The sequence below is a fragment of the Phaethon aethereus genome (assembly GCF_964289735.1).
Source record: "Phaethon aethereus genome assembly, chromosome: 3".
Lineage (NCBI taxonomy): Eukaryota > Metazoa > Chordata > Aves > Phaethontiformes > Phaethontidae > Phaethon > Phaethon aethereus.
Genome location: NC_138576.1, coordinates 4,025,525 through 4,048,050, shown reverse-complemented (window position 1 = coordinate 4,048,050; position 22,526 = coordinate 4,025,525). Strand labels below are relative to the sequence as shown.

Genomic DNA, 22,526 nt, shown 5'->3' with positions numbered 1-22,526 from the left:
TGCCCGGGGCCAGCTGCAGAAAATATACAATTTGGCTCACCATAAAGTATGCACCTAAACCACATCAAATAAATCATATTCTACAAATGCCCTTATCCTCCACTCCCAGCGATGAAGGCAGCCACAGATAACTAACTCAGAAGCAGCTGCCCATGCTGTAGACATGGGAAATGTGAGAAGAGAAACCCCAGCTGTGGGGAATACAAGGACACAAGATACTGCACCAAGGGAACAGACTAGTCTGGTATGGCAGGAGACAAATACAAGCCATCGCAGCTTGCTTTGGAAACGCATACGGCTTAGCAGAGTGATAAAGCATCATCGGACAGCAGCAATGGAAGAATCTATGCCTTTTGTTTATTTATTTCAGAAAAATACTTTTGTTGAGTTTATCACAAAAGTCATTTAACAACAAACAACAACAAACAAAATCCGTACAAAAATTTAAGTGACAGGAAGAACCAAACAAATGGGATAAACTATCAGAGCCTGTTACTTTCCCCCACCCCCTCCAAAATGAGGCAATTTGCACTGAAGCATAAATATGGAAGAACAGAAATTTTCCTCGAGTTCCTTTGATGAAGTTTGGTCCATCGAGTTCAATGTATTCAAAGAAAAACTACATGCCTCTGCTTGGCTTTTACAACAGCCACTCTTCCCTGCTGCCAGCAACCCCCTGCCCAGCCCTGAGGCAAAGTTAACTAACTTCACAGCTTGAGTATAAAGCCTGCCAAACCATCTATTACACACTCATGAAGTTTACCAGAAGACTGGGAATCAAACCCCATAAACTCCATCTACTGCTGATGTAAGTCAGGGTCCATCTACCAAGACTTCATCTAAGGCAAGAGACAGAGGCTGCTGTAAACCCCCACACACTGCAGCAAAGGCAGGGTAGCTACAGGCTTCAGGAGTCACTTGGGGGCAAGGGAGAGGCATCCTAGAGTAGTCGTTCTTCCCTCCAACTGGGGAAGCCTACCAAAAATACCCTTAACTCACCATTTTAAAGTGTAAGGGGACCTACAGAGAAACTGGAACTTGTCTTCTTTACTACTAAACGAAACGATAAGTAAAAAGAAGGATTCCTAAATGAAAAAAAAACAAAAAAACAACACAACTGTAATGCCCCATAACATGACTCACTCAAAAATTATATTTGAAATGCTACATCTGTTTTTCTTCCACCCCTTTATCTTCCCAAGCCCATTTCCCAACTACCTATCTAACACAAAATGAGAGAACTACTGCTGGTATTTCACAGCTCTTCTAGGCTATGGCAGGAAAACACTATGCTTCACACCAAAAAATCACAGCCTACTCAATCCCCAACCTTCTTAGGTTGGATAATGGACACAGACTACAAAAGCAGCCTCAAGGCCACAGGAAGGGTGCAAGCAATAGCATAACGCTGAAAGTAAGGACTTTCAGTTTTGCATAGTCTCTAACACTTTCTGCACTGTAGTGGATAAGAGCTCCTGTTTGGGGTTGGGTCTTTTTTGCAGAAGATGGGGCGTGGTAAGAGTGTCCACTCAAGGAAAGTGGGCTCTCGGCATCTTTGTACGCAGGGCGGTCAAGAAAAGGCTGACAACTAAGGGCTTGCAATGAAAATACTCCGTTTGGGAAAGAAAAAGCTCTTTGGGCTGAAGAGAAGGCTCGGTCTGCTGAGAAATGACATGGACGTAGAAGCAGTTACCTCGGGCTTGCAGCCAAGGGATGGTGCTTGCACTAGAAGATAGAGACAGAAGAAGACCGTGGCAGCCCCTCCAATGGAGGGTAGATTGCAGACCTCTGGGGTGACAGCACATATTGCCTTACAGCAAAGGCTCAGCTCAAACCCCCTGCAGAGATCCTGCCACGTTTGGGTATAACAGAAGAAGGATGGGTATTTCTGAGGACTAAGTATAGAGGAGGGCAAAAAAAGCCCCATCATCTATAGGTTTAAAAAAAAAAAAACAAAAAAAACCACGAACACATGGAAACACTTCCAAAACAAACTGTCCCTTTTACTGGTAGCTCTATCAAAAAGAAAACAAAAAACACATAAATGTAGCATACGTTGTACATATGTTGTAAAGAAGGAGGTCATTCAGCTACTCATATAGTACACAGATCAAGCATACGAGAGACTACATGGCAACATAAGGCACTTGGGATACAAAGAATAATTATCTACTTTATGAAGACGCGGGGTTGTGCAAGTGGAAAAGCTGCCTGAAGCAAAGCAGGCAGGAGGAGGAATCATTCAGCAGCCAGTTTTTTGGGGGACTGTATGTGTCACCTGTTAACAGAGTCAGTACCTCAGCTGCTGCGAGGCACCGGCTTTGCAGAAAGGACCGGTTGAGGCTCTGGAGAGATGCCGGCCAGCAGTCGCTCTCAGAGGGCACGTGGCAGTGGATGGCTGGGGATGGGAAGAAGCAGGAGAAAGAAAAAACCTCTCACACTAGACCTTTTCCACATCCTCCCCAACAGAAAGCTCTTTCCCCTCTTCTCTTCACATTGCACTGCAGGTACCATCGCTGCCTGTGAGCCAAAATGTGTATTATCTACCTGGCAAGGGCTACGAGGAGCAATCGCAAGATACTCCCAAGGGCTCTGCTCCAAAGTCTCCTTCCTCAGTTCCCCTGAAAAAGGGGGAATCCCTCTGCAGCCGATATCTCTCGTTTGACACTCAGAGGTCGTGGAAACAGGGGAACAAGTGGAATGTGAACAAGTGTCCTTGTGTCCCTGTGCATTTTCTCCCTCCAGTGTCCAGCGTTAGCACAAGGAGGGGGAGGAAGGGAGAAAAGACACCTACAGAAGGAGGAAAAAACCCCAACCCAACTCAAAGAGGGGCAGAAAATCAATTGTCACCCGTTCCCCAAAACATGAATGATGCGAAGGACGACTGCGCCAGCCTCAAGCTAGAATTGCACTTGGAGAGAGCCAGAGATCAGCTAGCCTGAAGGGTTGAGCAAGGGGCATGCTAAGTACTGCACGCCTCCCTCACCCGCAAGGAAGGTGGACCTCAATCCTGGCTTGCATACTGAAGACCACCCCAGCTCCCTGCAACCCTGTGCCCCCTTTTCTTGCCCAGCCAAGGGAGCAGACCACTCGCCTGCTGCGACGAAGCAGAACTAAAGCTACTGCCGGCTTCGCTGCACATGAGGCACCAACAGCAAAGCCCAGCTATAGAAACTGCCCCAGAGGAGACCTGTGGGGTGAGAAGTGCCCGTTTACAGCACGCCTACCAAATCTAGACTGGTGCACGGCACCCCAAAGAAGCTCAGTGAGATGGCACTGACCCACAAAGCCCCAGGCAGAAGATGCCACTCCCCAGCAAAGAGGCAGCAGGGGACCGAGCCCGTGGGATCTGCGGTTCCCACAAAATCTGCCAGCACGTACAGGTGGCAGTGGGCAGGAGCAAGAGGGGAAGTGGTCTGCAGCAATAGATGGCCTCTGAGGTAGATTTGAGACAACTCCATCTGACAACAGCTATGCTTCACAAGTCAGGCTTTTCCTAACATGCAAGCTGCTCCTTGCAGCCCCAGCTTCCTTCCCCTTCCCTGTCATCTCATTCACAGCTCAGAAAGGGATGAAGGGGCTAGGTTTTTTGGAAGAAACCCTGCAATTGATAGCACCTTGGGTGGATACAAGCTCTGTATCCTTTGGAAACAAAGGGTGAAGCTGGTGGCTGCCAATGCCATGGCTGGATTGGTAGGGATGAAGAAGGCTAAAGGTGACAGCATGAGGGGCACAGTCCCATTGATGCAAAAACCCTTTGCAGCAGCCAGTTTGTCATCTGGACGTGGTCATGAGCCATGAGAACACCAGGTCCATGAGGCACACATGAGCTTGCAAAGGGCCTGGGCTGACAGGAGCCAGCCCAGCACTCAGAGTGGGGCAGGACTCAAGGTTTCACGTGGGCCTGAGGATGCTGCTGCCCCACAACAAGGCACTGAGAGCTGCAGGGCCCCGAGCCCAGCTCTTGGGGCTGGGAGGTCCAGAACAACTATGGGGCAGCTCACCTCCTGCAGCCAAGAGAGTAAGAGGGACCCAGCTGTACCAGAAGAACTGTGGTAAGCAAAGGCTAGGAGTCAGAAAATTCTCTCCCTTCTCTGCTGCCCAGCTCTCCAAAATTAGCTCAAAACAAAGGAGTCAGAAAAACCCCACTTAACCAGAGGTCCACCATGAGACAAGACATGGTTGAGGTTCCTCCCTCAGACCCTGGTCTCTGTTTGCAGCATCACCATCCTGTGGCACTTGCCAAGCACTGGCCAGATGTGCCCTAGAAGAGGCAACCCTCCCCCGAGAGCACCCCTGAGCCTCAGGGTCACAGAGCCCCAGCGCATTCTCCCAGGAGCCTGTTCCCATAACAGGTATGTGGTGCCTTCAAGCTGCTGTGGCCCTGACCCCGGGGCTCAGGGAAGCATCATGGAGAGAGGAGAGGAACGTGCTGTAGAAGAAAAAAGGATTGTTTGGAACCATCTACAATGCATTTGTAACAATAATCCAAAATAACCAAACACTAAAGTAAAAAAGAAAAAAATTGCATGCTGATTTACGATGAAACAGAGGAAGGCAAAAACAGGAGGATTTGGAAAAGTCTCCTACGAGGGGAAGGGAGCAGGGGAAAGGGACCTTTTTGGTTTTATTGCAAATAGTTCAAGAGAGCAAGAAAGGAAGGGAGGAGAGCGAGAGACACCTTGGGAAGACGACCGGTTTCCAAGCCGTTCAAGATGAAGCTTGTGAGGACCGGGAAGAAGGGCTGCTTCTTAGTCCTGGTATCTCGCCCTCCTCCCCAGGGGACAAGCCTTTGCTCCTACGGCGATTTCAGCTTCTTGGTTCTCGGCGAGGTGCCGTTCTCTGCTTTCACCACTCCGTTTTCATGGTAACCTGGGGGTGGAGAGAGAAATCTTTGTCCCTTGCACAGGTCAAAACCGTAACGCTCTTGCAGCTGCCCCACAGACATGGGGAGAACCTCCACTGTGGCATGACCCTGCTGAGGATCCCCTGGGCTCAGCACAGAGCAGGAGGCACTGCCGCAACGTCGCCTGCATGGGCAGCAGCCTGCCAAGGGGATGCTGAACCACAGGACTGATGCCTCCCACAGTGCCACCCCACGGCACGCCAGTCCCACCCCACGGCACACCAGTCCTGGCACTCACCCGAGTCCCTCTTGAGCGGCTTGGCTTGCTGCTTGGCACCGGCAGCAGCTCGCTTCCGACTGCTCTGCTCATTCCAGTACTCCCGCCAGCGCCGCAGCTGGAAGTGGATGAAGCGCCACATCACCGAGGCCTGGAAGAGGCACACCAACAGCAGCACACTCATTCTGGTAGGGGCGGAGAAGAGGCAGGCTGAGAAGAGGAGCGAGGTCGCCACCAGCCCAGCCTTTCACCCACGCTGGGGCTTGTGGCTGGGGTCACCCTGTGTGGCTGCACCGAGTGCTGGAGGCAAGTGCCATCTCTCCAGCCACCATCTCTGCTTTCTGCCATCTCCTGAGTTCAAGGCAGCCTCTTCCCTTTCCCTCCTCACTACAAAGCTCTCAGGTGCTTATGGCATTGCTGACTCTTAAGACTTTAGGGCAGGAATGGATGAATAGGATCATCCCAACCAGCACTGCCCAAACCAGAGTCTGCATGGTCAAGGTAAGACGTCCCCAGCTGCTCTGTACAACTAAAACGTGGATGTGGTTGGAAGGGACCTAAGAAAGTGCCCCAAATCCTCAGGCATGCCAATAGTCCATAGCTCCCAAAAGCTTAGGAACGACCAGGCACCTGTCCTAGCAACTTCTGAACTGAACCTACAGCTGCTGTATGGGTGAGAAAGGCTCCCAAGTCTTGACAGACAGACTGCACGGCATGAGGAACCCATCCCATCCCCTGCTTCCCATGTCAATAAGCAGCAAAACATGTCCAAGCAGAAGGGGAAATGCCTTTTCATTGACCACATCACTGTATCACAGAATCACAGAATCATTAAGGTTGGAAAGGACTTTCAAGATCATCAAGTTCAACTGTAAGCGCAGTTACAGGTGCAGAAGGGAAAGCCTGCAAGCCTTTCTCTAAGATAGGCTCATGCTTTATAACTTCACTCAACGAACAACTTATTTGCTGGCTTTTCCCCTCTGTCATGGCTCTGTAGCCATTAACTCCTCCTCGCTCCCTTCACACCCTCGCAGCTTACTAGGACCTTCCCTAAAGAGAACCTAGATCAGATCCCCACTGGCCATTTCCAAACTCAGCGAAAACCACCCTGGGATACCACAACCAAGGAACATATGGGAGAGGTTTCCACAATTCAGTCATCATGTGAAAGGATGCATTAAAAAAAAAAAAGGCGATAGATAGGGGGATATTCCTACCTGAAGAGGATATTGTTAAAGAGAAAGCTGAAGAAGTTCCCTCTCTCGGGGTCCAGGACCTGGTTCTCCACCCGTGGCAGGCCAAAGCCGATGACCAGGATGTACAAGGTGAGGGTGAAGAGCCTTGTGACCACGAACACGACAGCCCAGACGTTAAACCTGCAGGAGAGCAAGCAGAGGTGTCAGCAGGAGCCACAGTCCAGCACTGAGTTGGAAGGTGAGAGCGAGCCCCGTGTCACGCTGACGGCTCTCCTGGGCACTGGAGGATGGAAGCCGTGGCCAGCTCGCCTGCTTACAGCTTGTCGTTGTTCTCATCTGTGAAGTAAACCAGCCGGGCCATGTGGAAGAAGAATTCGGCTAAGTACTGCAACAGCAAGAGGATCAGCCCCAAGCGGGTTAAGCTGGGAAGAAAGAGAAGAAAAACACATCACTGGGCTGGTCAACCTTGGTCCTTCATATCCAGCAACAGCATCTCCCCTGCCACCCCTGAGCTGCAGCAAGCACCAGCCCAAAGCTGAACATCTCCGCAGCAGTTGGGGTAGGATTGCAATGGGGGAAATCCCTGTCCCCAAAACAGCAAAGCAGCCCAACCAGTAGCAGAGCTGGAATGGGTCCAACACAAAGCCCTAACCACTGGCACAGCTGCTCTGTGCACACGCTCAGAGGAAGGATAAGAGCTTGCCCGCCTGTGCCGCACTGGGAGAGCACCCCAGGGTGCTTCCCACACCCAGGTGAGATGCACCCATCAGCCTGCGTTTTGGGTCCCTGGTTAACATTTGCTTTGCAATGCCTTGTGAACGGAGACTGCCTGTGCACTCATGTAACATCGCTCAACTCCCTCAAAATCAGCTCTGTGGACCTGTGAAAACTGTTTGACTATTGTCCCACAGTTGGGAGGTCAACTTCAATATCATCTGCTTTTTAAACACTCGTTTTTATCCCCTTTAAGCCCCACACCCTGCTGAGGCTTCCCGGGTGACTCGCACTGCAAAAGGACCTGCTCAGCCCCATCCCTGGTGTTGGACAGGATGCCGAAGCAGCCAACTCACTTGAGGAGGTACGCGCCGGCGATGTGCACCAGGTAGAGCGCGATGCACCGCAGCTGGCGGGGGATCTCCTCCTGGCAGGGGCAGAAAGCTGCGTTAAGCCCTCACCCCTCTTTGCCCACCCTCTCCCAAAGCTTGCTTTCCCCAAAGCTGATGGGCAAACCACCTCAAGCATCCCCAGAGTGCGCAGAAGTACCCGCCTGGCTCTCACCTTGCGAACTTTTTGGAAGTAGAGTTCCGGCAGGGCGTGCAGCCAGTACGCCAGCTGGCACAGGTAGAAAAACTTCACCTGGAACCTGAAACGCAGGGACGAGCCGTGTGAGCCAGGCTGGGGCATGGCAGGACCTCAAGGACCCAGGCACCAGGGAGAGTACCCAGCTGCACAGCACCAGGCAATCCCTCCACTGCTTTGAAGCCACAGGATTTAGGAGGCATCATTTCTGGGCTAAAATTTTATGTTGAGACAAGCTAGCCGTGCCCGGAGTTTATCCAGATGCTCGTGCTGCGGTCTCCATGCTTTCAGCAAACCTCACTCTTGCAAAAACCCAAGAAGGGTGGATTATCCTCCACTTCATTTCTACTATGAAAAATGAACAGCAAAGCAACTTGCCCAAGATGATGCAGGCAGGAAGCAGCCAGGATGAGTAACCAAGCCCTCAGGACCTTCCTCATGGAGGAAAGCCTCTGGGAACACCCTTCCCAGGGCCACAAACGAGATATCCCCCGTCCTCCAGGATCTCACTGCAGCATCCTTGCAGCAGGGTGCATGCAAAGGGCACTGCGCTGTCAGCACCCCGCTCCCAGCCACAGGGAAAACCATAGAGAGGAAGGAAGTGGTCAGCCCGAGAACAAAATGCCCTTGCGAGTGCTTACGGAAGATAAACATGCGGGTAGTTTTCCCACAAACTCCGGGGGTTTGATAAGTATCCTTCCTGAAAAAGAGAAAAGATGCAAACCTTCAGCAAAAGAAACAGGCAGCACATGGTTACGATGGGATGGGCTAATGCTACAGCAAAACTAGGAACTGGGGATCACACCTGAATCCTTTCAGCATGCAGTAAAACCCGTGTCCCCCTCACAAGCCAGGGCTCAGCTCTCCAAAGCTCAGCCACACTCAGAGAATTGTGGTGAACGGCGTTAAATCCGGCTGGTGGCCAGTCACAGGCAGTGTTCCCCAGGGCTCGGTTCTGGGGCCGGTCTTGTTCAATATCTTTATTGATGATCTGGATGAGGGGATCGAGTGCTCCCTCAGTAAGTTTGCAGATGACACCAAGTTGGGTGGGAGTGTTGATCTGCTGGAGGGTAGGAGAACTCTGCAGAGGGATCTGGACAGGTTGGATCAATGGGCAGAGGTCAACTGTATGAGGTTTAATACGGCCAAGTGCCAGGTCCTGCACTGGGGTCACAACGACCCCATGCAATGGTCCAGGCTTGGGGAGGAGTGGCTGGAGAGCTGCCCGGTGGAAAAGGACCTGGGTGTGCTGGTTGACAGCCGGCTGAACATGAGCTGGCAGTGTGCCCAGGTGGCCAAGAAGGCCAACAGCGTCCTGGCCTGTATCAGCACTAGTGTGGCCAGCAGGAGCAGGGAAGTGATTGTGCCCCTGTACTCGGCACTGGTGAGGCCGCACCTTGAATCCTGTGTTCAGTGTTGGGCCCCTCACTACAAGAAGGATGTTGAGGTGCTGGATCATGTCCAGAGAAGGGCAACAAAGCAGGTGAGGGGTCTGGAGCACAAGTCTTATGAGGAGCAGCTGAGGGAACTGGGGTTGTTTAGTCTGGAGAAGAGGAGGCTGAGGGGAGACCTTATCGCTCTCTACAACTACCTGAAAGGGGGTTTTGGTGAGGTGCGTGTTGGTCTCTCTCCCAAGTAACCAGCGATAGGACGAGAGGAAATGGCCTCAAGTTGCACCAAGGGAGGTTTAGACTAGGTATTAGGAGAAATTTCTTTACTGAGAGAGTGGTCAAGCATTGGAACAGGCTGCCCAGGGAGGTGGTGGGAGTCACCATCCATGGAGGTGTTCAAAAAACATGTAGATGTGGCGCTTTGAGACATGGTTTAGTGGGCATGGTGGTGTTGGGTTAATGGGTGGACTTGAAGATCTCTAAGGTCCTTTCCAACCTTAATGATTCTGTGATTCATGGGTCTCGAGCACCCTGCTCAAGTTTCTTGAGGCCCCCGTGTTTGGGGGTTGAAGGCTGCTTGCTCGGTTGCACAGAGGGCCCCAAGTTCAGTTTAGGATGCTCTGGGGTTTGGGTGATGCAAGAGGGATGCTCTGGAGGCATGGGGGTGAGATGCTGGTAAGCATGGCCACAAGCAACTGTGTGCGCGGCCCGGGGAGGGCTTCTTCCCCAGCAGCATTTCCAACCCGAGTATCACTTAGGCAAAAAGAAGTACTTCTAAAGAGAAAGGGGAATAGAAAATGCCTACAAAAATAATTTAATATGCATTGCATAGTTTAATTTTCCACCTGCCTGCATTCCCCTGCAGCCTCTTGCCTTATGCTTGCAGGGCAGATTACAGGATGGGGCTCCCTCCTCGTTCCACAGCTCCTGCCACAGGGGTGTTGCGTTGGGCTTTGCAAAGATGTTGGCATGGAAAATTCATCTTGCCCAGGACCTATCTGTCAGCATTGCCCATGCCCTGTTTTCCCTAAGTCCTTTTTTTGGTGGGGGAGCCTGGGGAAGGTGCAAGTTCTGCAAAGGATGACCTGATCTGCACAGCCAGGGCATGTGGGGACCACATTATGGCAACATGGCTTTGCATAGGAGGTTACAGTCCTGGAGCTGGCGAGGATGCATCTGGCAGTGGGTGAGGGCAGCCCAAAAACAGTGGCCTCGACTGTTCTGCCAAAGCCTCCCTTCCCACAGCCCTACGAGGCAGGAGCAGTGCCCGCAGATCCCCAGAAGTGCTGGCCTGGAGCGGGTAGCAGTCCTCTAAGGAGGGCTGGCAGGAGCCCTGAGCAGCAGGGAGGGGACCTGCCCTCAAGCACCCATCCCCAGCGCCACTGGGGACCACAGCTGGACCCCAACTGCCACCGACAGCGAAGCATTGGCATCACTTCACACTGCCAAAATAGTTGTGTCTCTCCATTGCTGCCTGTTCTTCCCTCCTCCCAAAAATCAGCATGGTTTCCCTGCTCTCAGCATTCCCCTCACTGCAAGCTCCCCAAGAGAGGGATCACAAAGATCTGCCCATTCACCCCACATCCCTGTAAAGGGAAAACCCCAAGGCACTAAACTCAAATAAGGAGGAAAATAAAGGCTGAGAAAGAAGGCAGGTCCCAGAGCAGCGGATGGAGATGACAGGGCTGGGCAGGATTTCTGGGGTCCAGCTCCAAAAATATTTTACAGCCCATTTGCTTGTGCTTTGCATGAAGCAGGAGAAAGATGTCCTGAAACTGTCCTTACTCCTTGGCTGGAGTTGCAAGTTTTCACTGCACTTGAAAGCTAAATTCGTTGCAACATCCCCATCTTGGCCCCATGGCTGGGGACCCTCCACTGCCGTTGGGGTTTTGCGCTCCAGAAACTCCAAATCCCACCCAGGGAACCCAAAGGCGAGGCAGCCCCGTGCCTTACCGTCACCACGACGTACAAGCACCAGATCACGGAGGTGAGATGGAAGGCAACCAACTGTCCTGATTCATTGAACTTGCTGTGTTTGACCTTGGAGAGATGGAGACGCCTGTTGATTTTCTGGGAAGTAGCAGAGGGAGAGAAAAGGAAGAAGAAAACATGAGTGACCGTGTCAACAACTCTCCCTCCCTATCCCAAGCAGCCCCCAGAGATGAAGGCTCACTCATCACTACCCCAATCCCCAAGACCATCCCCACAGCAGCATTAAATTGCAGCAGAACCACTACTGTACCCCAAGGTACTTGAGATATTTTGGCAACTCAAGATGCCGACCAGCACTCACATCCAGAGCGTACTCCTGCACCACCGCATGCAGGATGATGGCGATGAAGATGTAGAAGAGGATGGTGACCAGATCCTTCAGCCCGTAGTGATACTGGACCAGCTCTCCATCTGCAAAGAGACCAAATGGTGGGTCAAATGCCCCTGACCCAAATGATTTGCAGGTAAGGGCTTAAGGGTTAGTGGTGGTGGGGGCTATTCCCAACACGCAGCTTGGATGGGGCCACCAGAGAGGTGGAGCTAGAGGGAGGTCATGACTCTGTCAGCAGCTGCAGGGATGGAAAAAAGGGTTCTAGCCTGAGTCAGTTCATTGGCAGAGGGTGGATGGTTTCCCCTCTAGCAGTTACACACCTCAAGGGAGGTGACACTCAGGACACTTCATGCTCCTCCTGCCAGAGGTGAGGGCCTGGGGACAGCCCAGCTGTGGAGGCAGGGACGTATCAGCCTGGAGGGACGAAGACACAGAGGCAGCGCTGAAGCAGGCAATGGGACACCCCGCATTAGGGCTCGGGATGGGATTTCCACCCCCTCAGTTATCATCCAACACCCAGAGTCTCCCACTCAGCCCTGAAAGCTGCTGGAGCGGGATTCAGCTGCCTAAATGCAGATGCCTTTTGCTATTAAGAGATCCAAGACAGCGGCACGGGCTGGCATATGAGAAATAGAATCCACAGGAGGCCCTGCTCTTCTGGAGCAACAGGAGACCAAACAGCACCCAAAATACCCCAGACGCCTGCATTTAGGCAACTATTTGCAGCCCTGCAGCTCGTGAGGAAGAAGCAGAGTTGGGAAAGCTGCTGTCTTCGTGGCATCGTGATGTAAAGCTCAGCTCACCTGCAGCTGGTTACCCTGATCCTGGCCATCCTCTCCTAATATCAATGCTGGGAAGCAACTTGTCTGTCACTAGCCCTGTTTACTCTTGAACAAAGCTTCAGTCCAGATTTCTAAGCTTTAAGGTACATGAATAAGATTTGAATAGGATTTATGAAAACACCTGGCATAAGGATGTGAGAACACCTTATCCTTAGGAGCACCCCGGATGGGTGCTGCGCAAACCCAGAAGTAAAAACGTTGCCTGTATCACAGTGTAAGATAAAAGATAGAACTGCAAGCCTAAAGAAAATAATATTATGCACATGTGCAACTGCTCTGGCTCCTCTCTCCAGGGTGCTGCAGAAGCTGCTCTAGCAGGATCCGTGCGTGCGCTGAGCACAGGAGACAAGAACAAGATCTGCCAGCTGACAGGCAACAGCATCCTTGTTGTGAGGGGTGTGGAGCAGCCTTGGAAAAATTCAGGTAAGCAAAAACCTTTCCTCCGAGCAGGCTTGCTGCACCAAGGTCTCTCTCCCCACGGCCTCAGCTAGCTTATGCCCTGTACTGACACCCCAGTACCTGGTCCTTGGCAAGATGGTTACGCGCACCCCTGAGATTTCTGGTAGCAGGGAAGAATAAATCACTTAGCACAAAAAGGCAGCGGAGGTTGTCTGGGCTGTGCCATGGGGGGGCGCAGACCACAGTTTCATCAGGAAGCTGGATGATTTCTTCAACCATAATGTTCAAAGATTTTAAGGGCAGACCTTTTATCTTCCGTGTGTCTGCTTCATCATAGTTTCACTATTCCCAACAACCCCACTCTTCCCTTGGATGATTACTCAAACACTTCTAATTAGCTGCAGTTTTCTGCCACCAAGCCAGGCTCTGTGCCCCAGGCATTATGCTCATTCTGAGCCAACCCACACCACCTCCTGCTGCCCCCACACTGGTGCCCAGATCACTGCCAGCCCCAGAGGGGGTCTCGGCTAGGAAGGTAGCTACTAGCAGCCAAAATACAAACAGGGACCCGAGCCTCCAGCTGCCTCCTGGCTGGGAGCTGGGGCACATCCTCTGGTCCATCGGGCTTGGACCTGTGCCAGCCTGGAGCCTCCTTGAACTACTCTCCATGTGCATCAGGACCATAAGCTGCCTGAAGCAGGGATGCTGTGCACCATGTGCATCTCCACACCCTCACCTTGTGCCATCCCCGATAAATAAAGCAAGACGGGAATTATCAGCGCAACCCCTGCTGCTTAGCAAAGAGCTAAATCCCTCTGGCTCCTCGGCAGGGCACAGAGCTACTCTGGGAATGCAATCAGGCAATTTGATCTTGCCTGACCAAGCCTGGAGGAGGTTCTTCACCCTGCAGAGCACACAGAGTGGCCTGACCATGGCAGAAACAGGGTAGAGAGGAAGCCCTAAGACCCCCTGGAACGCATGTCCTCCCAACCCCGGCAGCAGGAGGGCTTGCAGGCACAATCAGAGTGCTCTGAGCCACTCAAACTTTGCTTTTCCTCTGCATATCTTATTTTTAAAATCTCCTTTACTACCAGACAAGGGCCTGAGCAGTGTGCATCAGTAGAGGGTGAGCCCAGGCCAGCTGGCAGCAAGGGTTTGGGGCAGTCCATGACTCAACCCTCCCCTTGGGGTTTCCACAGTGGTAGCATCTCTTACCTGCTGTAGGTATGCTAACATTATACTGAGGTAAGATAAACAGGAAGGCAGTCTTGGCTGTAACCTGTCAAAGACAGAGAGAGGGGAAAAAAAAAAGGCAAATCAGTTATTAAATCCATTCCTCTGCCACCATTTACTCCCCCTTCCTACCGCACTGGGTAAGGCAAATCATCCAGGGAGATGTGCAGGCACTGGCTTCACTCACAAAAGTACCTTTCAGCAAGGGGATTGCTAGGGAAGATTGCCAACAGGGACTTGGCATTTGGGAAGGGGAAAGGCGTAGATAAAAGAGGGAGAAACCTGGAAGAGCAATGCAGCTGTAAAAGCCACCAGCCAGCCTGACATGGGAAGCTTCCTGCTTCCCCTTGAGGACAAGCATCCCTCCAGTAGCATGGACCATCGTCACGTGCGACCCGCTGCTCGGGGGACACTGGGAGCCCGGCCCAGCGGGCTGTCTGTGGTCATTAAAACCATCCCTCATTCCCATCCACTCCGGGCAGCCATGCCCGAGTCCAGCCTGGTTAGAAGTGACAACATGCAGCACCTGAGCAAGCTCAGTAGCTTCAAAGCCCCATGGGCTACACATGGATTTAGCCCCCACATTTTTGTGGAGACTCTTCTAGTAACAGCAGCCACAGGACCGGTGAGGCTAGACCCATTTAGAGACCTCAGAGGTATTTGTGAGGATCCTACGGGGCAGGGGAAAAGCAGCTTTGGCGAAAGAGATGAACCTGGCGCTGGCCACGCACAAGCCACATAACCAGCATCATAGGCTGGCCCAAAAAGAGGGAAAAAAACCCAACCCTGGGATGAGACATCAGGTTCCCTACAAACCTGGGCTGTGCTGCTTGCTCTTCATTTATTACTTTTAATTCAAGGCAAAGATCCTCACAGCAGCGAAGCAGGAGACCTCACAGTGCAGGGGCAGAGCCGAGCACCCCAGTGCATCTGCAGGATGCCCCTAAAGCAGCATCTCCGAGACTGATGCACCTCAGAGCCAGGGCTGCAGCAGAAACTGGTGCACAGATGTCCATGCATGCCAACCCCACACAGGCAGCAGGATCACCGGAGATTTTTACCTTTCCGATGGCTCCTCAGCCACCCCTCCCACAAAGTGGCTTCGCAAGCGCCCAGCCTCATACATAACCAGTCCCAAAAAATCCCGTGCCCGTCGAACACCGATGGAGACGAGCTGCATTTCACACAGACGTCACTGCAACCATTTCAGAGCTGCAGGCTATTAAAAACCTGGCTGGAAATATTGCTTCACGTCTTGTGGGACGTAGCTGCAGTGGGGGGGACACAGGGGTTTTGCCAAGCATTCCTGTCCCACCCCCAGCATTGAGCAACCGGCCGGCGGCTCCGCTCTGCCAGCACAGGCAGTGCTGCCCATCCTCCTGCAGCCTCGACTGAGGGAAAGCAAACTCCTCAGCGTGTTTTCATGATGTTTGGGGATTTTTTTTTTCCCCCCACTTAAAAAAAGAAATCCCACATGTTGCGCTCTGCTTGTGGAGGAGTAGATGCAAGAAGCACTGCCAAGGGAGGGGGAGACCACGGGCAGACTTTGGGGTGGTAATGGAAAAAGCACATCGCCTGGCCTCACGCTGGCTTAAGGAGACACTTCTGGCTCTTGGAAACCTTGCTGACTAGGAAAGCAAAGTTGCTTCATCCCAGAGCGGTACAAGCACAACCAGGACCCAGAGTTTACATCCAAACCTTGTCACAAGCTGGTGCAGGCCATGAAACAAATGTATGAAGGCAGCGGTGGCCGTGATGCTGCAGGGACAGCCAGCCACGTCATAGATGTGTCAACAGCAGCAGGCACTGAAGGTTTGACATCCCACCGAAGTACCTGGCTGCTGACATCCAGAGGTGTAAACATCCCAGGTCAGGTTGGACGGGGCTCTGAGCAAGCTGCTCTAGTTAAAGATGTCACTGCTCATGACAGGGGGTTGGACTAGATGGCCTTTACAGGTCCCTTCCAACCCAAAGATTCTATGATTCTATAAAACAGCTGGAAACAAGATATCATCTCCAGATGAAGTCTCTTAAACCTGCTGGAGGGGCCACAACGTGCTTATGATCCGGCTTAGCGCTGTCCTCCAAGACTCGCCACTCACAAGGCCACCAGGGTCCGGATTGCATCGCACACCCTTGGCCAGGTCACCTCCACCTCCCTGCCACCACTGCGAGGTCATCTCAGTTCAGATAGGAACAGTTGTGGTTTCCAGCAGCCGAGGCAGAGGGAGCATGAAATGCATGGGATTAACCACCTTGAGCAGGACACTGATGACATCCCTCCATCCTTGAAGGTGAAGGACACCCTGCATGTCCACGCAGGGACCTGCATCTTTTTGCCATTGCTCACAACATGCTCCTTACCAGCAGGAATGGAGGGATGGGTGATTTGACCAAGGTCGTAACTGAGCTCCATCAAGAGAACATCAGGCTCCAAAATCCCACACTGTAGCTGTAAGCCCCCCGGCAGCTCCTCCACCATGTAAGCATTGCTGTACAGCCCTGCGTAGCGTATAGAGACAGAAACATCACCAAGCAGCTTAAGCCTCCTGGAAAACAGGGAACACTTGAACTGTGACCTCCAGCAATGCCACCTCCAGCTCCCCTGCAAGGCAGAAACCAGGTTTTCTCAGCTCGGGAAGGAGGGAAGAGTACTGGGGATGGCAAAGCTTTAGAGCTCACATCAAGCGTTTCGCAGGCGGCCGGAGAAAGGAGAAGTTTGTAACGGGAAGAGCGACGTGAGGATTATTCAGAGGCACAAGACACTCGCTGTTTGTTTGCTCCGAAACAAAATGCTGGTAGGGGAAAGGAAGCGCCAGGCATGCTCCTGCCTTGCAGGGCAATGAGCAGAGCCGGAGCTGCCGCAAAACTGCTGCAGGCAGGGGCAGAACTGAGCCTCTCCACATATTACTATTTTTTTTTAGTTATACTGTGAGGCCACCTCCTCAACTTGCTTCTTTGGTTTTCCCCTCTTATCTCCAGCCTTTTCTCACAGCAGACAGAAGTCCAAATCCTACAGAGCATCCTCATGGCTTGGGTAGGGATTTTTATAGGGTGGGAGAGGGATTTGTCTGCATGGGATTAGCCGAGCAGGGACCTTATAGGAAAAGCTGTATATTCCTCATTTGCTCCCTGCCTGCATTAAGGGCACCTCTATACAACCCACCACTGCCCAAGGGGATGAGGGAGATGCTCCTCATCCCGGCCTCATCCTGCCTTGCATGAGGGATGTGCCTGAACCAGCTAAATTTGGGAAGCAGTTGTCCTGGGGGCTCTCAACAGCCACACAGAGAGAACAGCATCTTCAGTGGTGAGCGGGTGTCTGGTGGTTAATGACACTAACCCAAGGACCAAAGGGCAGCTGGACGGTGAAGAGGCAAAACTCAACGTGTCCATCAAGACCACAGTTTCCTGCAATGCTCAGAGCAGCCAGGACAGGCCTCGGGCTGTTTCTCATGGAGCAATACAGCTAGAAATCAAATCAGCACATCCACCTCGCAGCCCTCGACGGCAGGGCAGGGGATAACACCGAACAATCCCAGCACTACTATGCATTTACTATGCATTTACTATCCACCATGATGCATCTACTCCCCGATAATGCAGTGACCGGAAAAATTCACACCCCCGTTAACCTGGAGTTTGCTGCCTAATACAGCAAGACACCTTTTTAGAAGATTTTTGACCTGTTTTTGATCTTTTTTAGAAGATTTTTGACAGGTTTTTGCCTGTCACGAAATGCTGTAAAAGTCCAAACCAAAATCCCAATTCCACTTTCGCAGGCATGCAAGCGCCTTTTAATAAAGGCATCTAAGCAGGTGCATCCAGGCAGCTTTGCACCACTCCCAAAATCTACCTGCTGTAACTCTCAAACCCTAATATTTTCAGGAGCAAGGGATAATTTTTGAGCATCCTTCTCAGAGAGGTACCAGGCCGCTCTATGAAACCCGGTTCCCTTCCCGACAGCCTGAGCCCAGCGGGATTTGCGGAGTCCGTGCTGTCTTCACCCCAGCCAGGAGCACCCAGGCACGCAGCCATCCCCACCGTCCTGCTTGGGTTAAAACCGCTTCAGAGGAAGGAAGCAGCTCCAAACCTCTGGCGGGGGAGGCTGGGGGAGTTTCTGCAGTCTGAGCTGGGAAAATATTTCCAGGGCTTGAAAAACAACTCCAACTAATTAAAGATAAAATGCTGTCCGAAGGCTTTTCTCACAGCTTAGGGTGGTGTTTTCTTCCCCCCCTCCACCAGCCGGAGTGTTTACTGAAAGAAAAACTTGTTGATTCATGGTATGGATTGACACAGGCCCTATATAAACTAAAGACCAAACTTTGGACCAAAGCCTTTAAAAGTAAACAGCCGGCTTCCACAAAAAACCCTCCCCGAGGGCGGTGCAGCCCCTCTGCTCCCGCAGACATGCTCATCCCCCAGGACGACACAATTATCATTGCCTCATGCTCCCTCCTGCGTATTCCCTTTTCAAAAGCAGACCTAAATTCTGCTTTTTTTCCCCTTCCCCCACTGCTACTCTCCCCACTACTCCTCAGCCCTTAAGCCACCCGCGTGCCTCAGTTCCCGCATCTGGCAAAGACCGGGGGAGGCAGAAACACTGTTTGTTTTCCCTCGCTAACGACGGGAAGGCCTTAATTTTTGCAGAGTACTACTGAGGGGACCGGGGAGGGGAAAGTATATTTAGCAGGAAGCCTGGAAATAGCAGCTCATTTGTCAGCCGCCTTCGTTTGACAGTGTCACAACCCGGTGTTTGGGAGACCGTGACTCACTGCCGCAGCTCTGCGCAGGAGGGAAAGCCCGGCAAGGGCACGGCATCTCTCGTATTAGGAAGTTTTATAACTTCATTACCACCACCCCATGCATAAGCATCAGGAGCTGTTCCCTGCTTTGCCTGTGAGCTTGTGGCAGCCAGTTCTGGGCATAAAGGACAAATAAGACTGAGCCTCCATTTCCCCATCTTACAGGCATTATGACAGCAGCCCCCACCTATTATAGAAACCCCTTCAAAACCGGCGACGTCTACCCCAAACTCAGCCCGCACGGAGGCTGATCGATCCGACGCCGCGCACAGCAGCCGTCCCAGCTGGGACACAGGTCGCTGGGCAGCTGCAGGTTAAACCCAGCCTGGCCTTGGCTTAATTTTTCTGCAAAGCAGGGTAGAAAAAGATATGCAAAGCCATTTCTGCGCGGGGATGGAAAACACCTGTTTCGCTTTTCTATAAGCAGTCACTTTAAAGGGTTTTTGACCCAAAAAAGAAGAGGTTTTTCTTTCCGGGCTCCAGCTCACTCGTGGATGGAGCAGCCACGCAGACGCAGCATAAATCCTTCCTTGGCACCACGCAGATGGGCACCAGGTCTGTTTTCACACCCAGAAGGCTTAGGGCTGGCTGGGAAGGCAGAAAACCCCGCAACGCCCAGCTCAGGACAGCTCTTTGTGGGGGAGACCCCCTCCAAGCCCTGGGCTCCCCTCCCCGAGCAATGCTATGATCATCTAAAATGCGCACAATACTCAAATAATCAAGTCCAACACACCCGTAACACCGGTGAGCAGCCTCGTGCCACGCTCTGTGCCCCCAAATCCCCTCCCTGGAGCCGGGACGGCACTAGTGGCGAAGCCGGGCTTCAAAGCGAGATGCGAACGGTACCTCCATCGCGCCTGGTACCCGCTCCCTGCTGCGGAGAAATTACCGGGTTGGTGGAGCCCGTTGATCCATTTGGACAGGGAAGAGGTTGCGTGCCCAAAAGGATGCTGAAGGTGTACCTCGCGCTGTGCTTTGGGAGGGGGGAGACCCATGGCAGCCCTTGAGCATCACCACGAGCACGTTGCCGGAGCAAGCAAGCACTCGGCTCCCAGGGGCCGCCTGAGAAAAGGTTAAAAATCACATTTGTGCCTCCCCAAAGAAACCTCCCCTGCAGGAAGCGGCCTATTGTGAGCAGGATTCGGCCGTTTCCGCTGAGCCCAAGCTCAGCCGTGGCCACTGGCATCGGGGAAGGTAGGAGCGCGGCAGCGGGGTGGGAAGCAGGGTGGTGAGGAGGAGGAGAAGGGGTGGCCACATGTCCTCCCCACCATCGCAGAAAAGGCACTGAAAAGGCGTCGAAAGGCAGAAATATCGGAGCTGCCACCGAAACGCACTGCAGAGGTGGTGCAAATGGGCGTGGATGGTTTGGAGGGCTGTGGAAGAGCAGGGCCTGATTTCTCCTCCAGGGGAAATGAAAGCAGAAGGAATAAAGTAAAGCAAAGTAACCGCAAGGACCAGAAGAGTTGTCCCAAACCCCATGCCAAGGGGAAGACAAGGGCAGATGCCACAGAGCGGGGACACAGCCAGTGCAGAGACGCACTAAAAGCCACCCCAGCACGACAAGCGCCGTCTCCCCGTGGTCTGCCGGGAAAGCGGCGGCACCGGCAGGAAATTGCTGCCTCTCAGCAACCAGGGGAGATTTAATTAAAAGACATAAAAAAAAAAAAAAAAAAAATCAGAAATGCCGCAAAACCCACCCTGCCACCACCTCCACATGGGGGGTTTCATCACATTGCATTTCAAAACCGCCCTCGGAGTATCATGTCACCCAAAGCCCTCGCAGCTGCGAGCCCCGGGTACCACCGCACCAAGATGGGGTTTCTGGCATGCAACCGTGAGCACCAGCACCCCGAAAAAACAGCTGTGTGGAGAAACCTTGATAGAGATGCAACCTCAGTGATGAGTTGTGGGTTTGTTTTTTTTTTTTTAGAAGTACGACTATGAAACTTGCAGCCAAACTTTGCAGCATTTGCATGTGGTTTTGGAATACAGCTGGCCCTCTCGGGTTAGTTTTGAAAACCTCCTGACCCTTAAATAAATATATATATGCATAAGCACATCAAAAGGGTTTTGTGCACTGGAAGCGACTCGCTCATTCAATGCAGTTGTAGAGAAAAAAAAAAAAAGAGGGAGGGGGGAAGAAAAAAGAAGGGGGCTGCCACCAGGAGGGTATTAAGGAAATGGATTTCCTCCTCCTGTGATTTGCTACAGAAGGAGCCTTTCCTCCTCCGCCAGGCCCCCCGGCCACCCCTTTCCCGTCCGGATTTGCTTTGAAACGTGGCACTGCGCTGAAGGGGAGGGTTTGCGCGGGGGAAGCAGGGAGGGGGGGTCCGATCCGGCCAAGCTGTTGACCACGGTTCGCAGCCGCCCGAGGTGCCTCCGCATAGGGCACCCGCAGCGGAGCGAAGCTGCCCGGCAGTGGCGGCCTCCAGCCCTCCCATGTCTCCTCCCAGAAAGAGGAAAGGAAAAAGCAAGCTGGGAGGGAAGGAGACAGAGCAAGGGGGAGAGCGGTGTTCTCAGCACGGCTCCGCAGGGCGCTGGGGCAGCGGCCTTCCCGGGGGACTCGGGCCACCCCGGCTGGCAAAGGTTGCCCGCGGAGAAGCCGGGGATGCCTTCTCATGGCCCACGGCGGAGCGGGATGGCCGGGATGGGGAAAGGCCGGGGAGCCGCTGGCGTCTGCACGAGGCCCAGGAGCCCCCGGTGCTCGTCCCACGGCGCGGGGTCAGCAGGCTGCGGAGAAAACACCTGGAAAAGGGCTAACGTTAAAAAAAAAAAAGCCCCAAAAAGAAAAAAAAGAAACCAAAAAAATACTCCCCCCCATTTCCAATAGCTGGAAATATCAGCGGGGCTTGAGTTGTCCCTGCCTGTGGCCGGGCGGCCCATGTACCCCTCCGTGCTCGGGCAGCGGAGCAGGGCAGGGACCGTCCCCAGCAGCGGCGGTGGGGTTGCAGGAGAAGGGGGTGCGCCACCCCCCCTGCTCCCCGCTCTGCAGCCAGCGACCCCGGGCAGGCCTGGGGGGGCAGAAGGATGCGCCACCCCAAAAACCAGCGCCGGGCTGGGTCCCCCCACGGGGATTTAGGGTGCCCGGGGGGGGGGGTTTGGGAAGGAGGCCTCTCCACTGGTGGGTGAGAGATGGGGAAGGACTGGGGTGGGACCCGGCACCCCCGGACGGGGGAGCGCGGGGTGGGGGGGGTCTCACCTCGAACATGAGGGCGATGAGGACGCTGAGCACCAGGCAGAAGCCGATGTCGGCGTGGTTGTGGATGAGGAACTCCTGGCTGAAGAGCGGGTGGCTCTTGGCCCGCCGGCGGAAGGCCATGGCCGCGCCGGGAGCGGAGCGGGAGCCGCCGCCCCGCCGCCCCGCCGCCGCGCAGCGCTGCAAACTTCCCCGGGCCCACGCGCAACTTGGCGGAGCCGCCACGGCCCCGCGCAGGCGCCGCCCGCGCCGCCGCCTGACCCCTCCCCGCCGCCCGCCCCGGCCCCCGCCTCCCCCGGCCGCGCCGCCCCACGCGCGCCGCGGCGCTCCGCGTGGGGCAACGGAGGGAGGGAACCGCCGGCCTCGGCACCCGCATCTGCGCCCGCCGGCCGCGCACCTCGGGGCACCCACGCGCGTCTGCGCCCACCTACCGTGCGCGTCTGGGCGCCCACCCGCACCTGCACCCACCCACCGTGCACACCCAGCGCCGACCGCGCCCGCATCCGTCGCCCACCCGTGGCCCAGCACACCCCGACGCCTCCTCCAGCTCGCCCCCCCCCCCCCCCGCCGAGCCCCCACAGCCCCCGCACTGAACCCCAAATCTCCCCCTTCATTAACTGGGGTGAGGCCGGAGGCGCGGGGCGCCCACCCCATCCCACACCCCCTTCCCAGACCCCCACCCTGGCCGGCGTGGACGGGGAGACGGTTCAGCTGACGCT

The 22,526-nt window shown here is 53.8% G+C and overlaps 1 protein-coding gene across 1 annotated transcript; it reads right to left on the bottom strand.

The window, feature by feature from the left end:
- Positions 1-4,249: 4,249 nt before the first annotated feature.
- Positions 4,250-21,930, bottom strand: TRAM2 (translocation associated membrane protein 2; the record flags this gene model as incomplete). Its single annotated transcript, XM_081997167.1, has 11 exons — positions 4,250-4,872; positions 5,145-5,308; positions 6,341-6,499; positions 6,637-6,741; positions 7,390-7,460; positions 7,598-7,682; positions 8,260-8,318; positions 10,963-11,079; positions 11,303-11,412; positions 13,789-13,852; positions 21,811-21,930. 11 exons carry the CDS (start codon positions 21,928-21,930, stop codon positions 4,799-4,801), a joined length of 1,128 nt encoding a protein of 375 aa, XP_081853293.1. The 3' UTR covers positions 4,250-4,798.
- Positions 21,931-22,526: the final 596 nt, after the last annotated feature.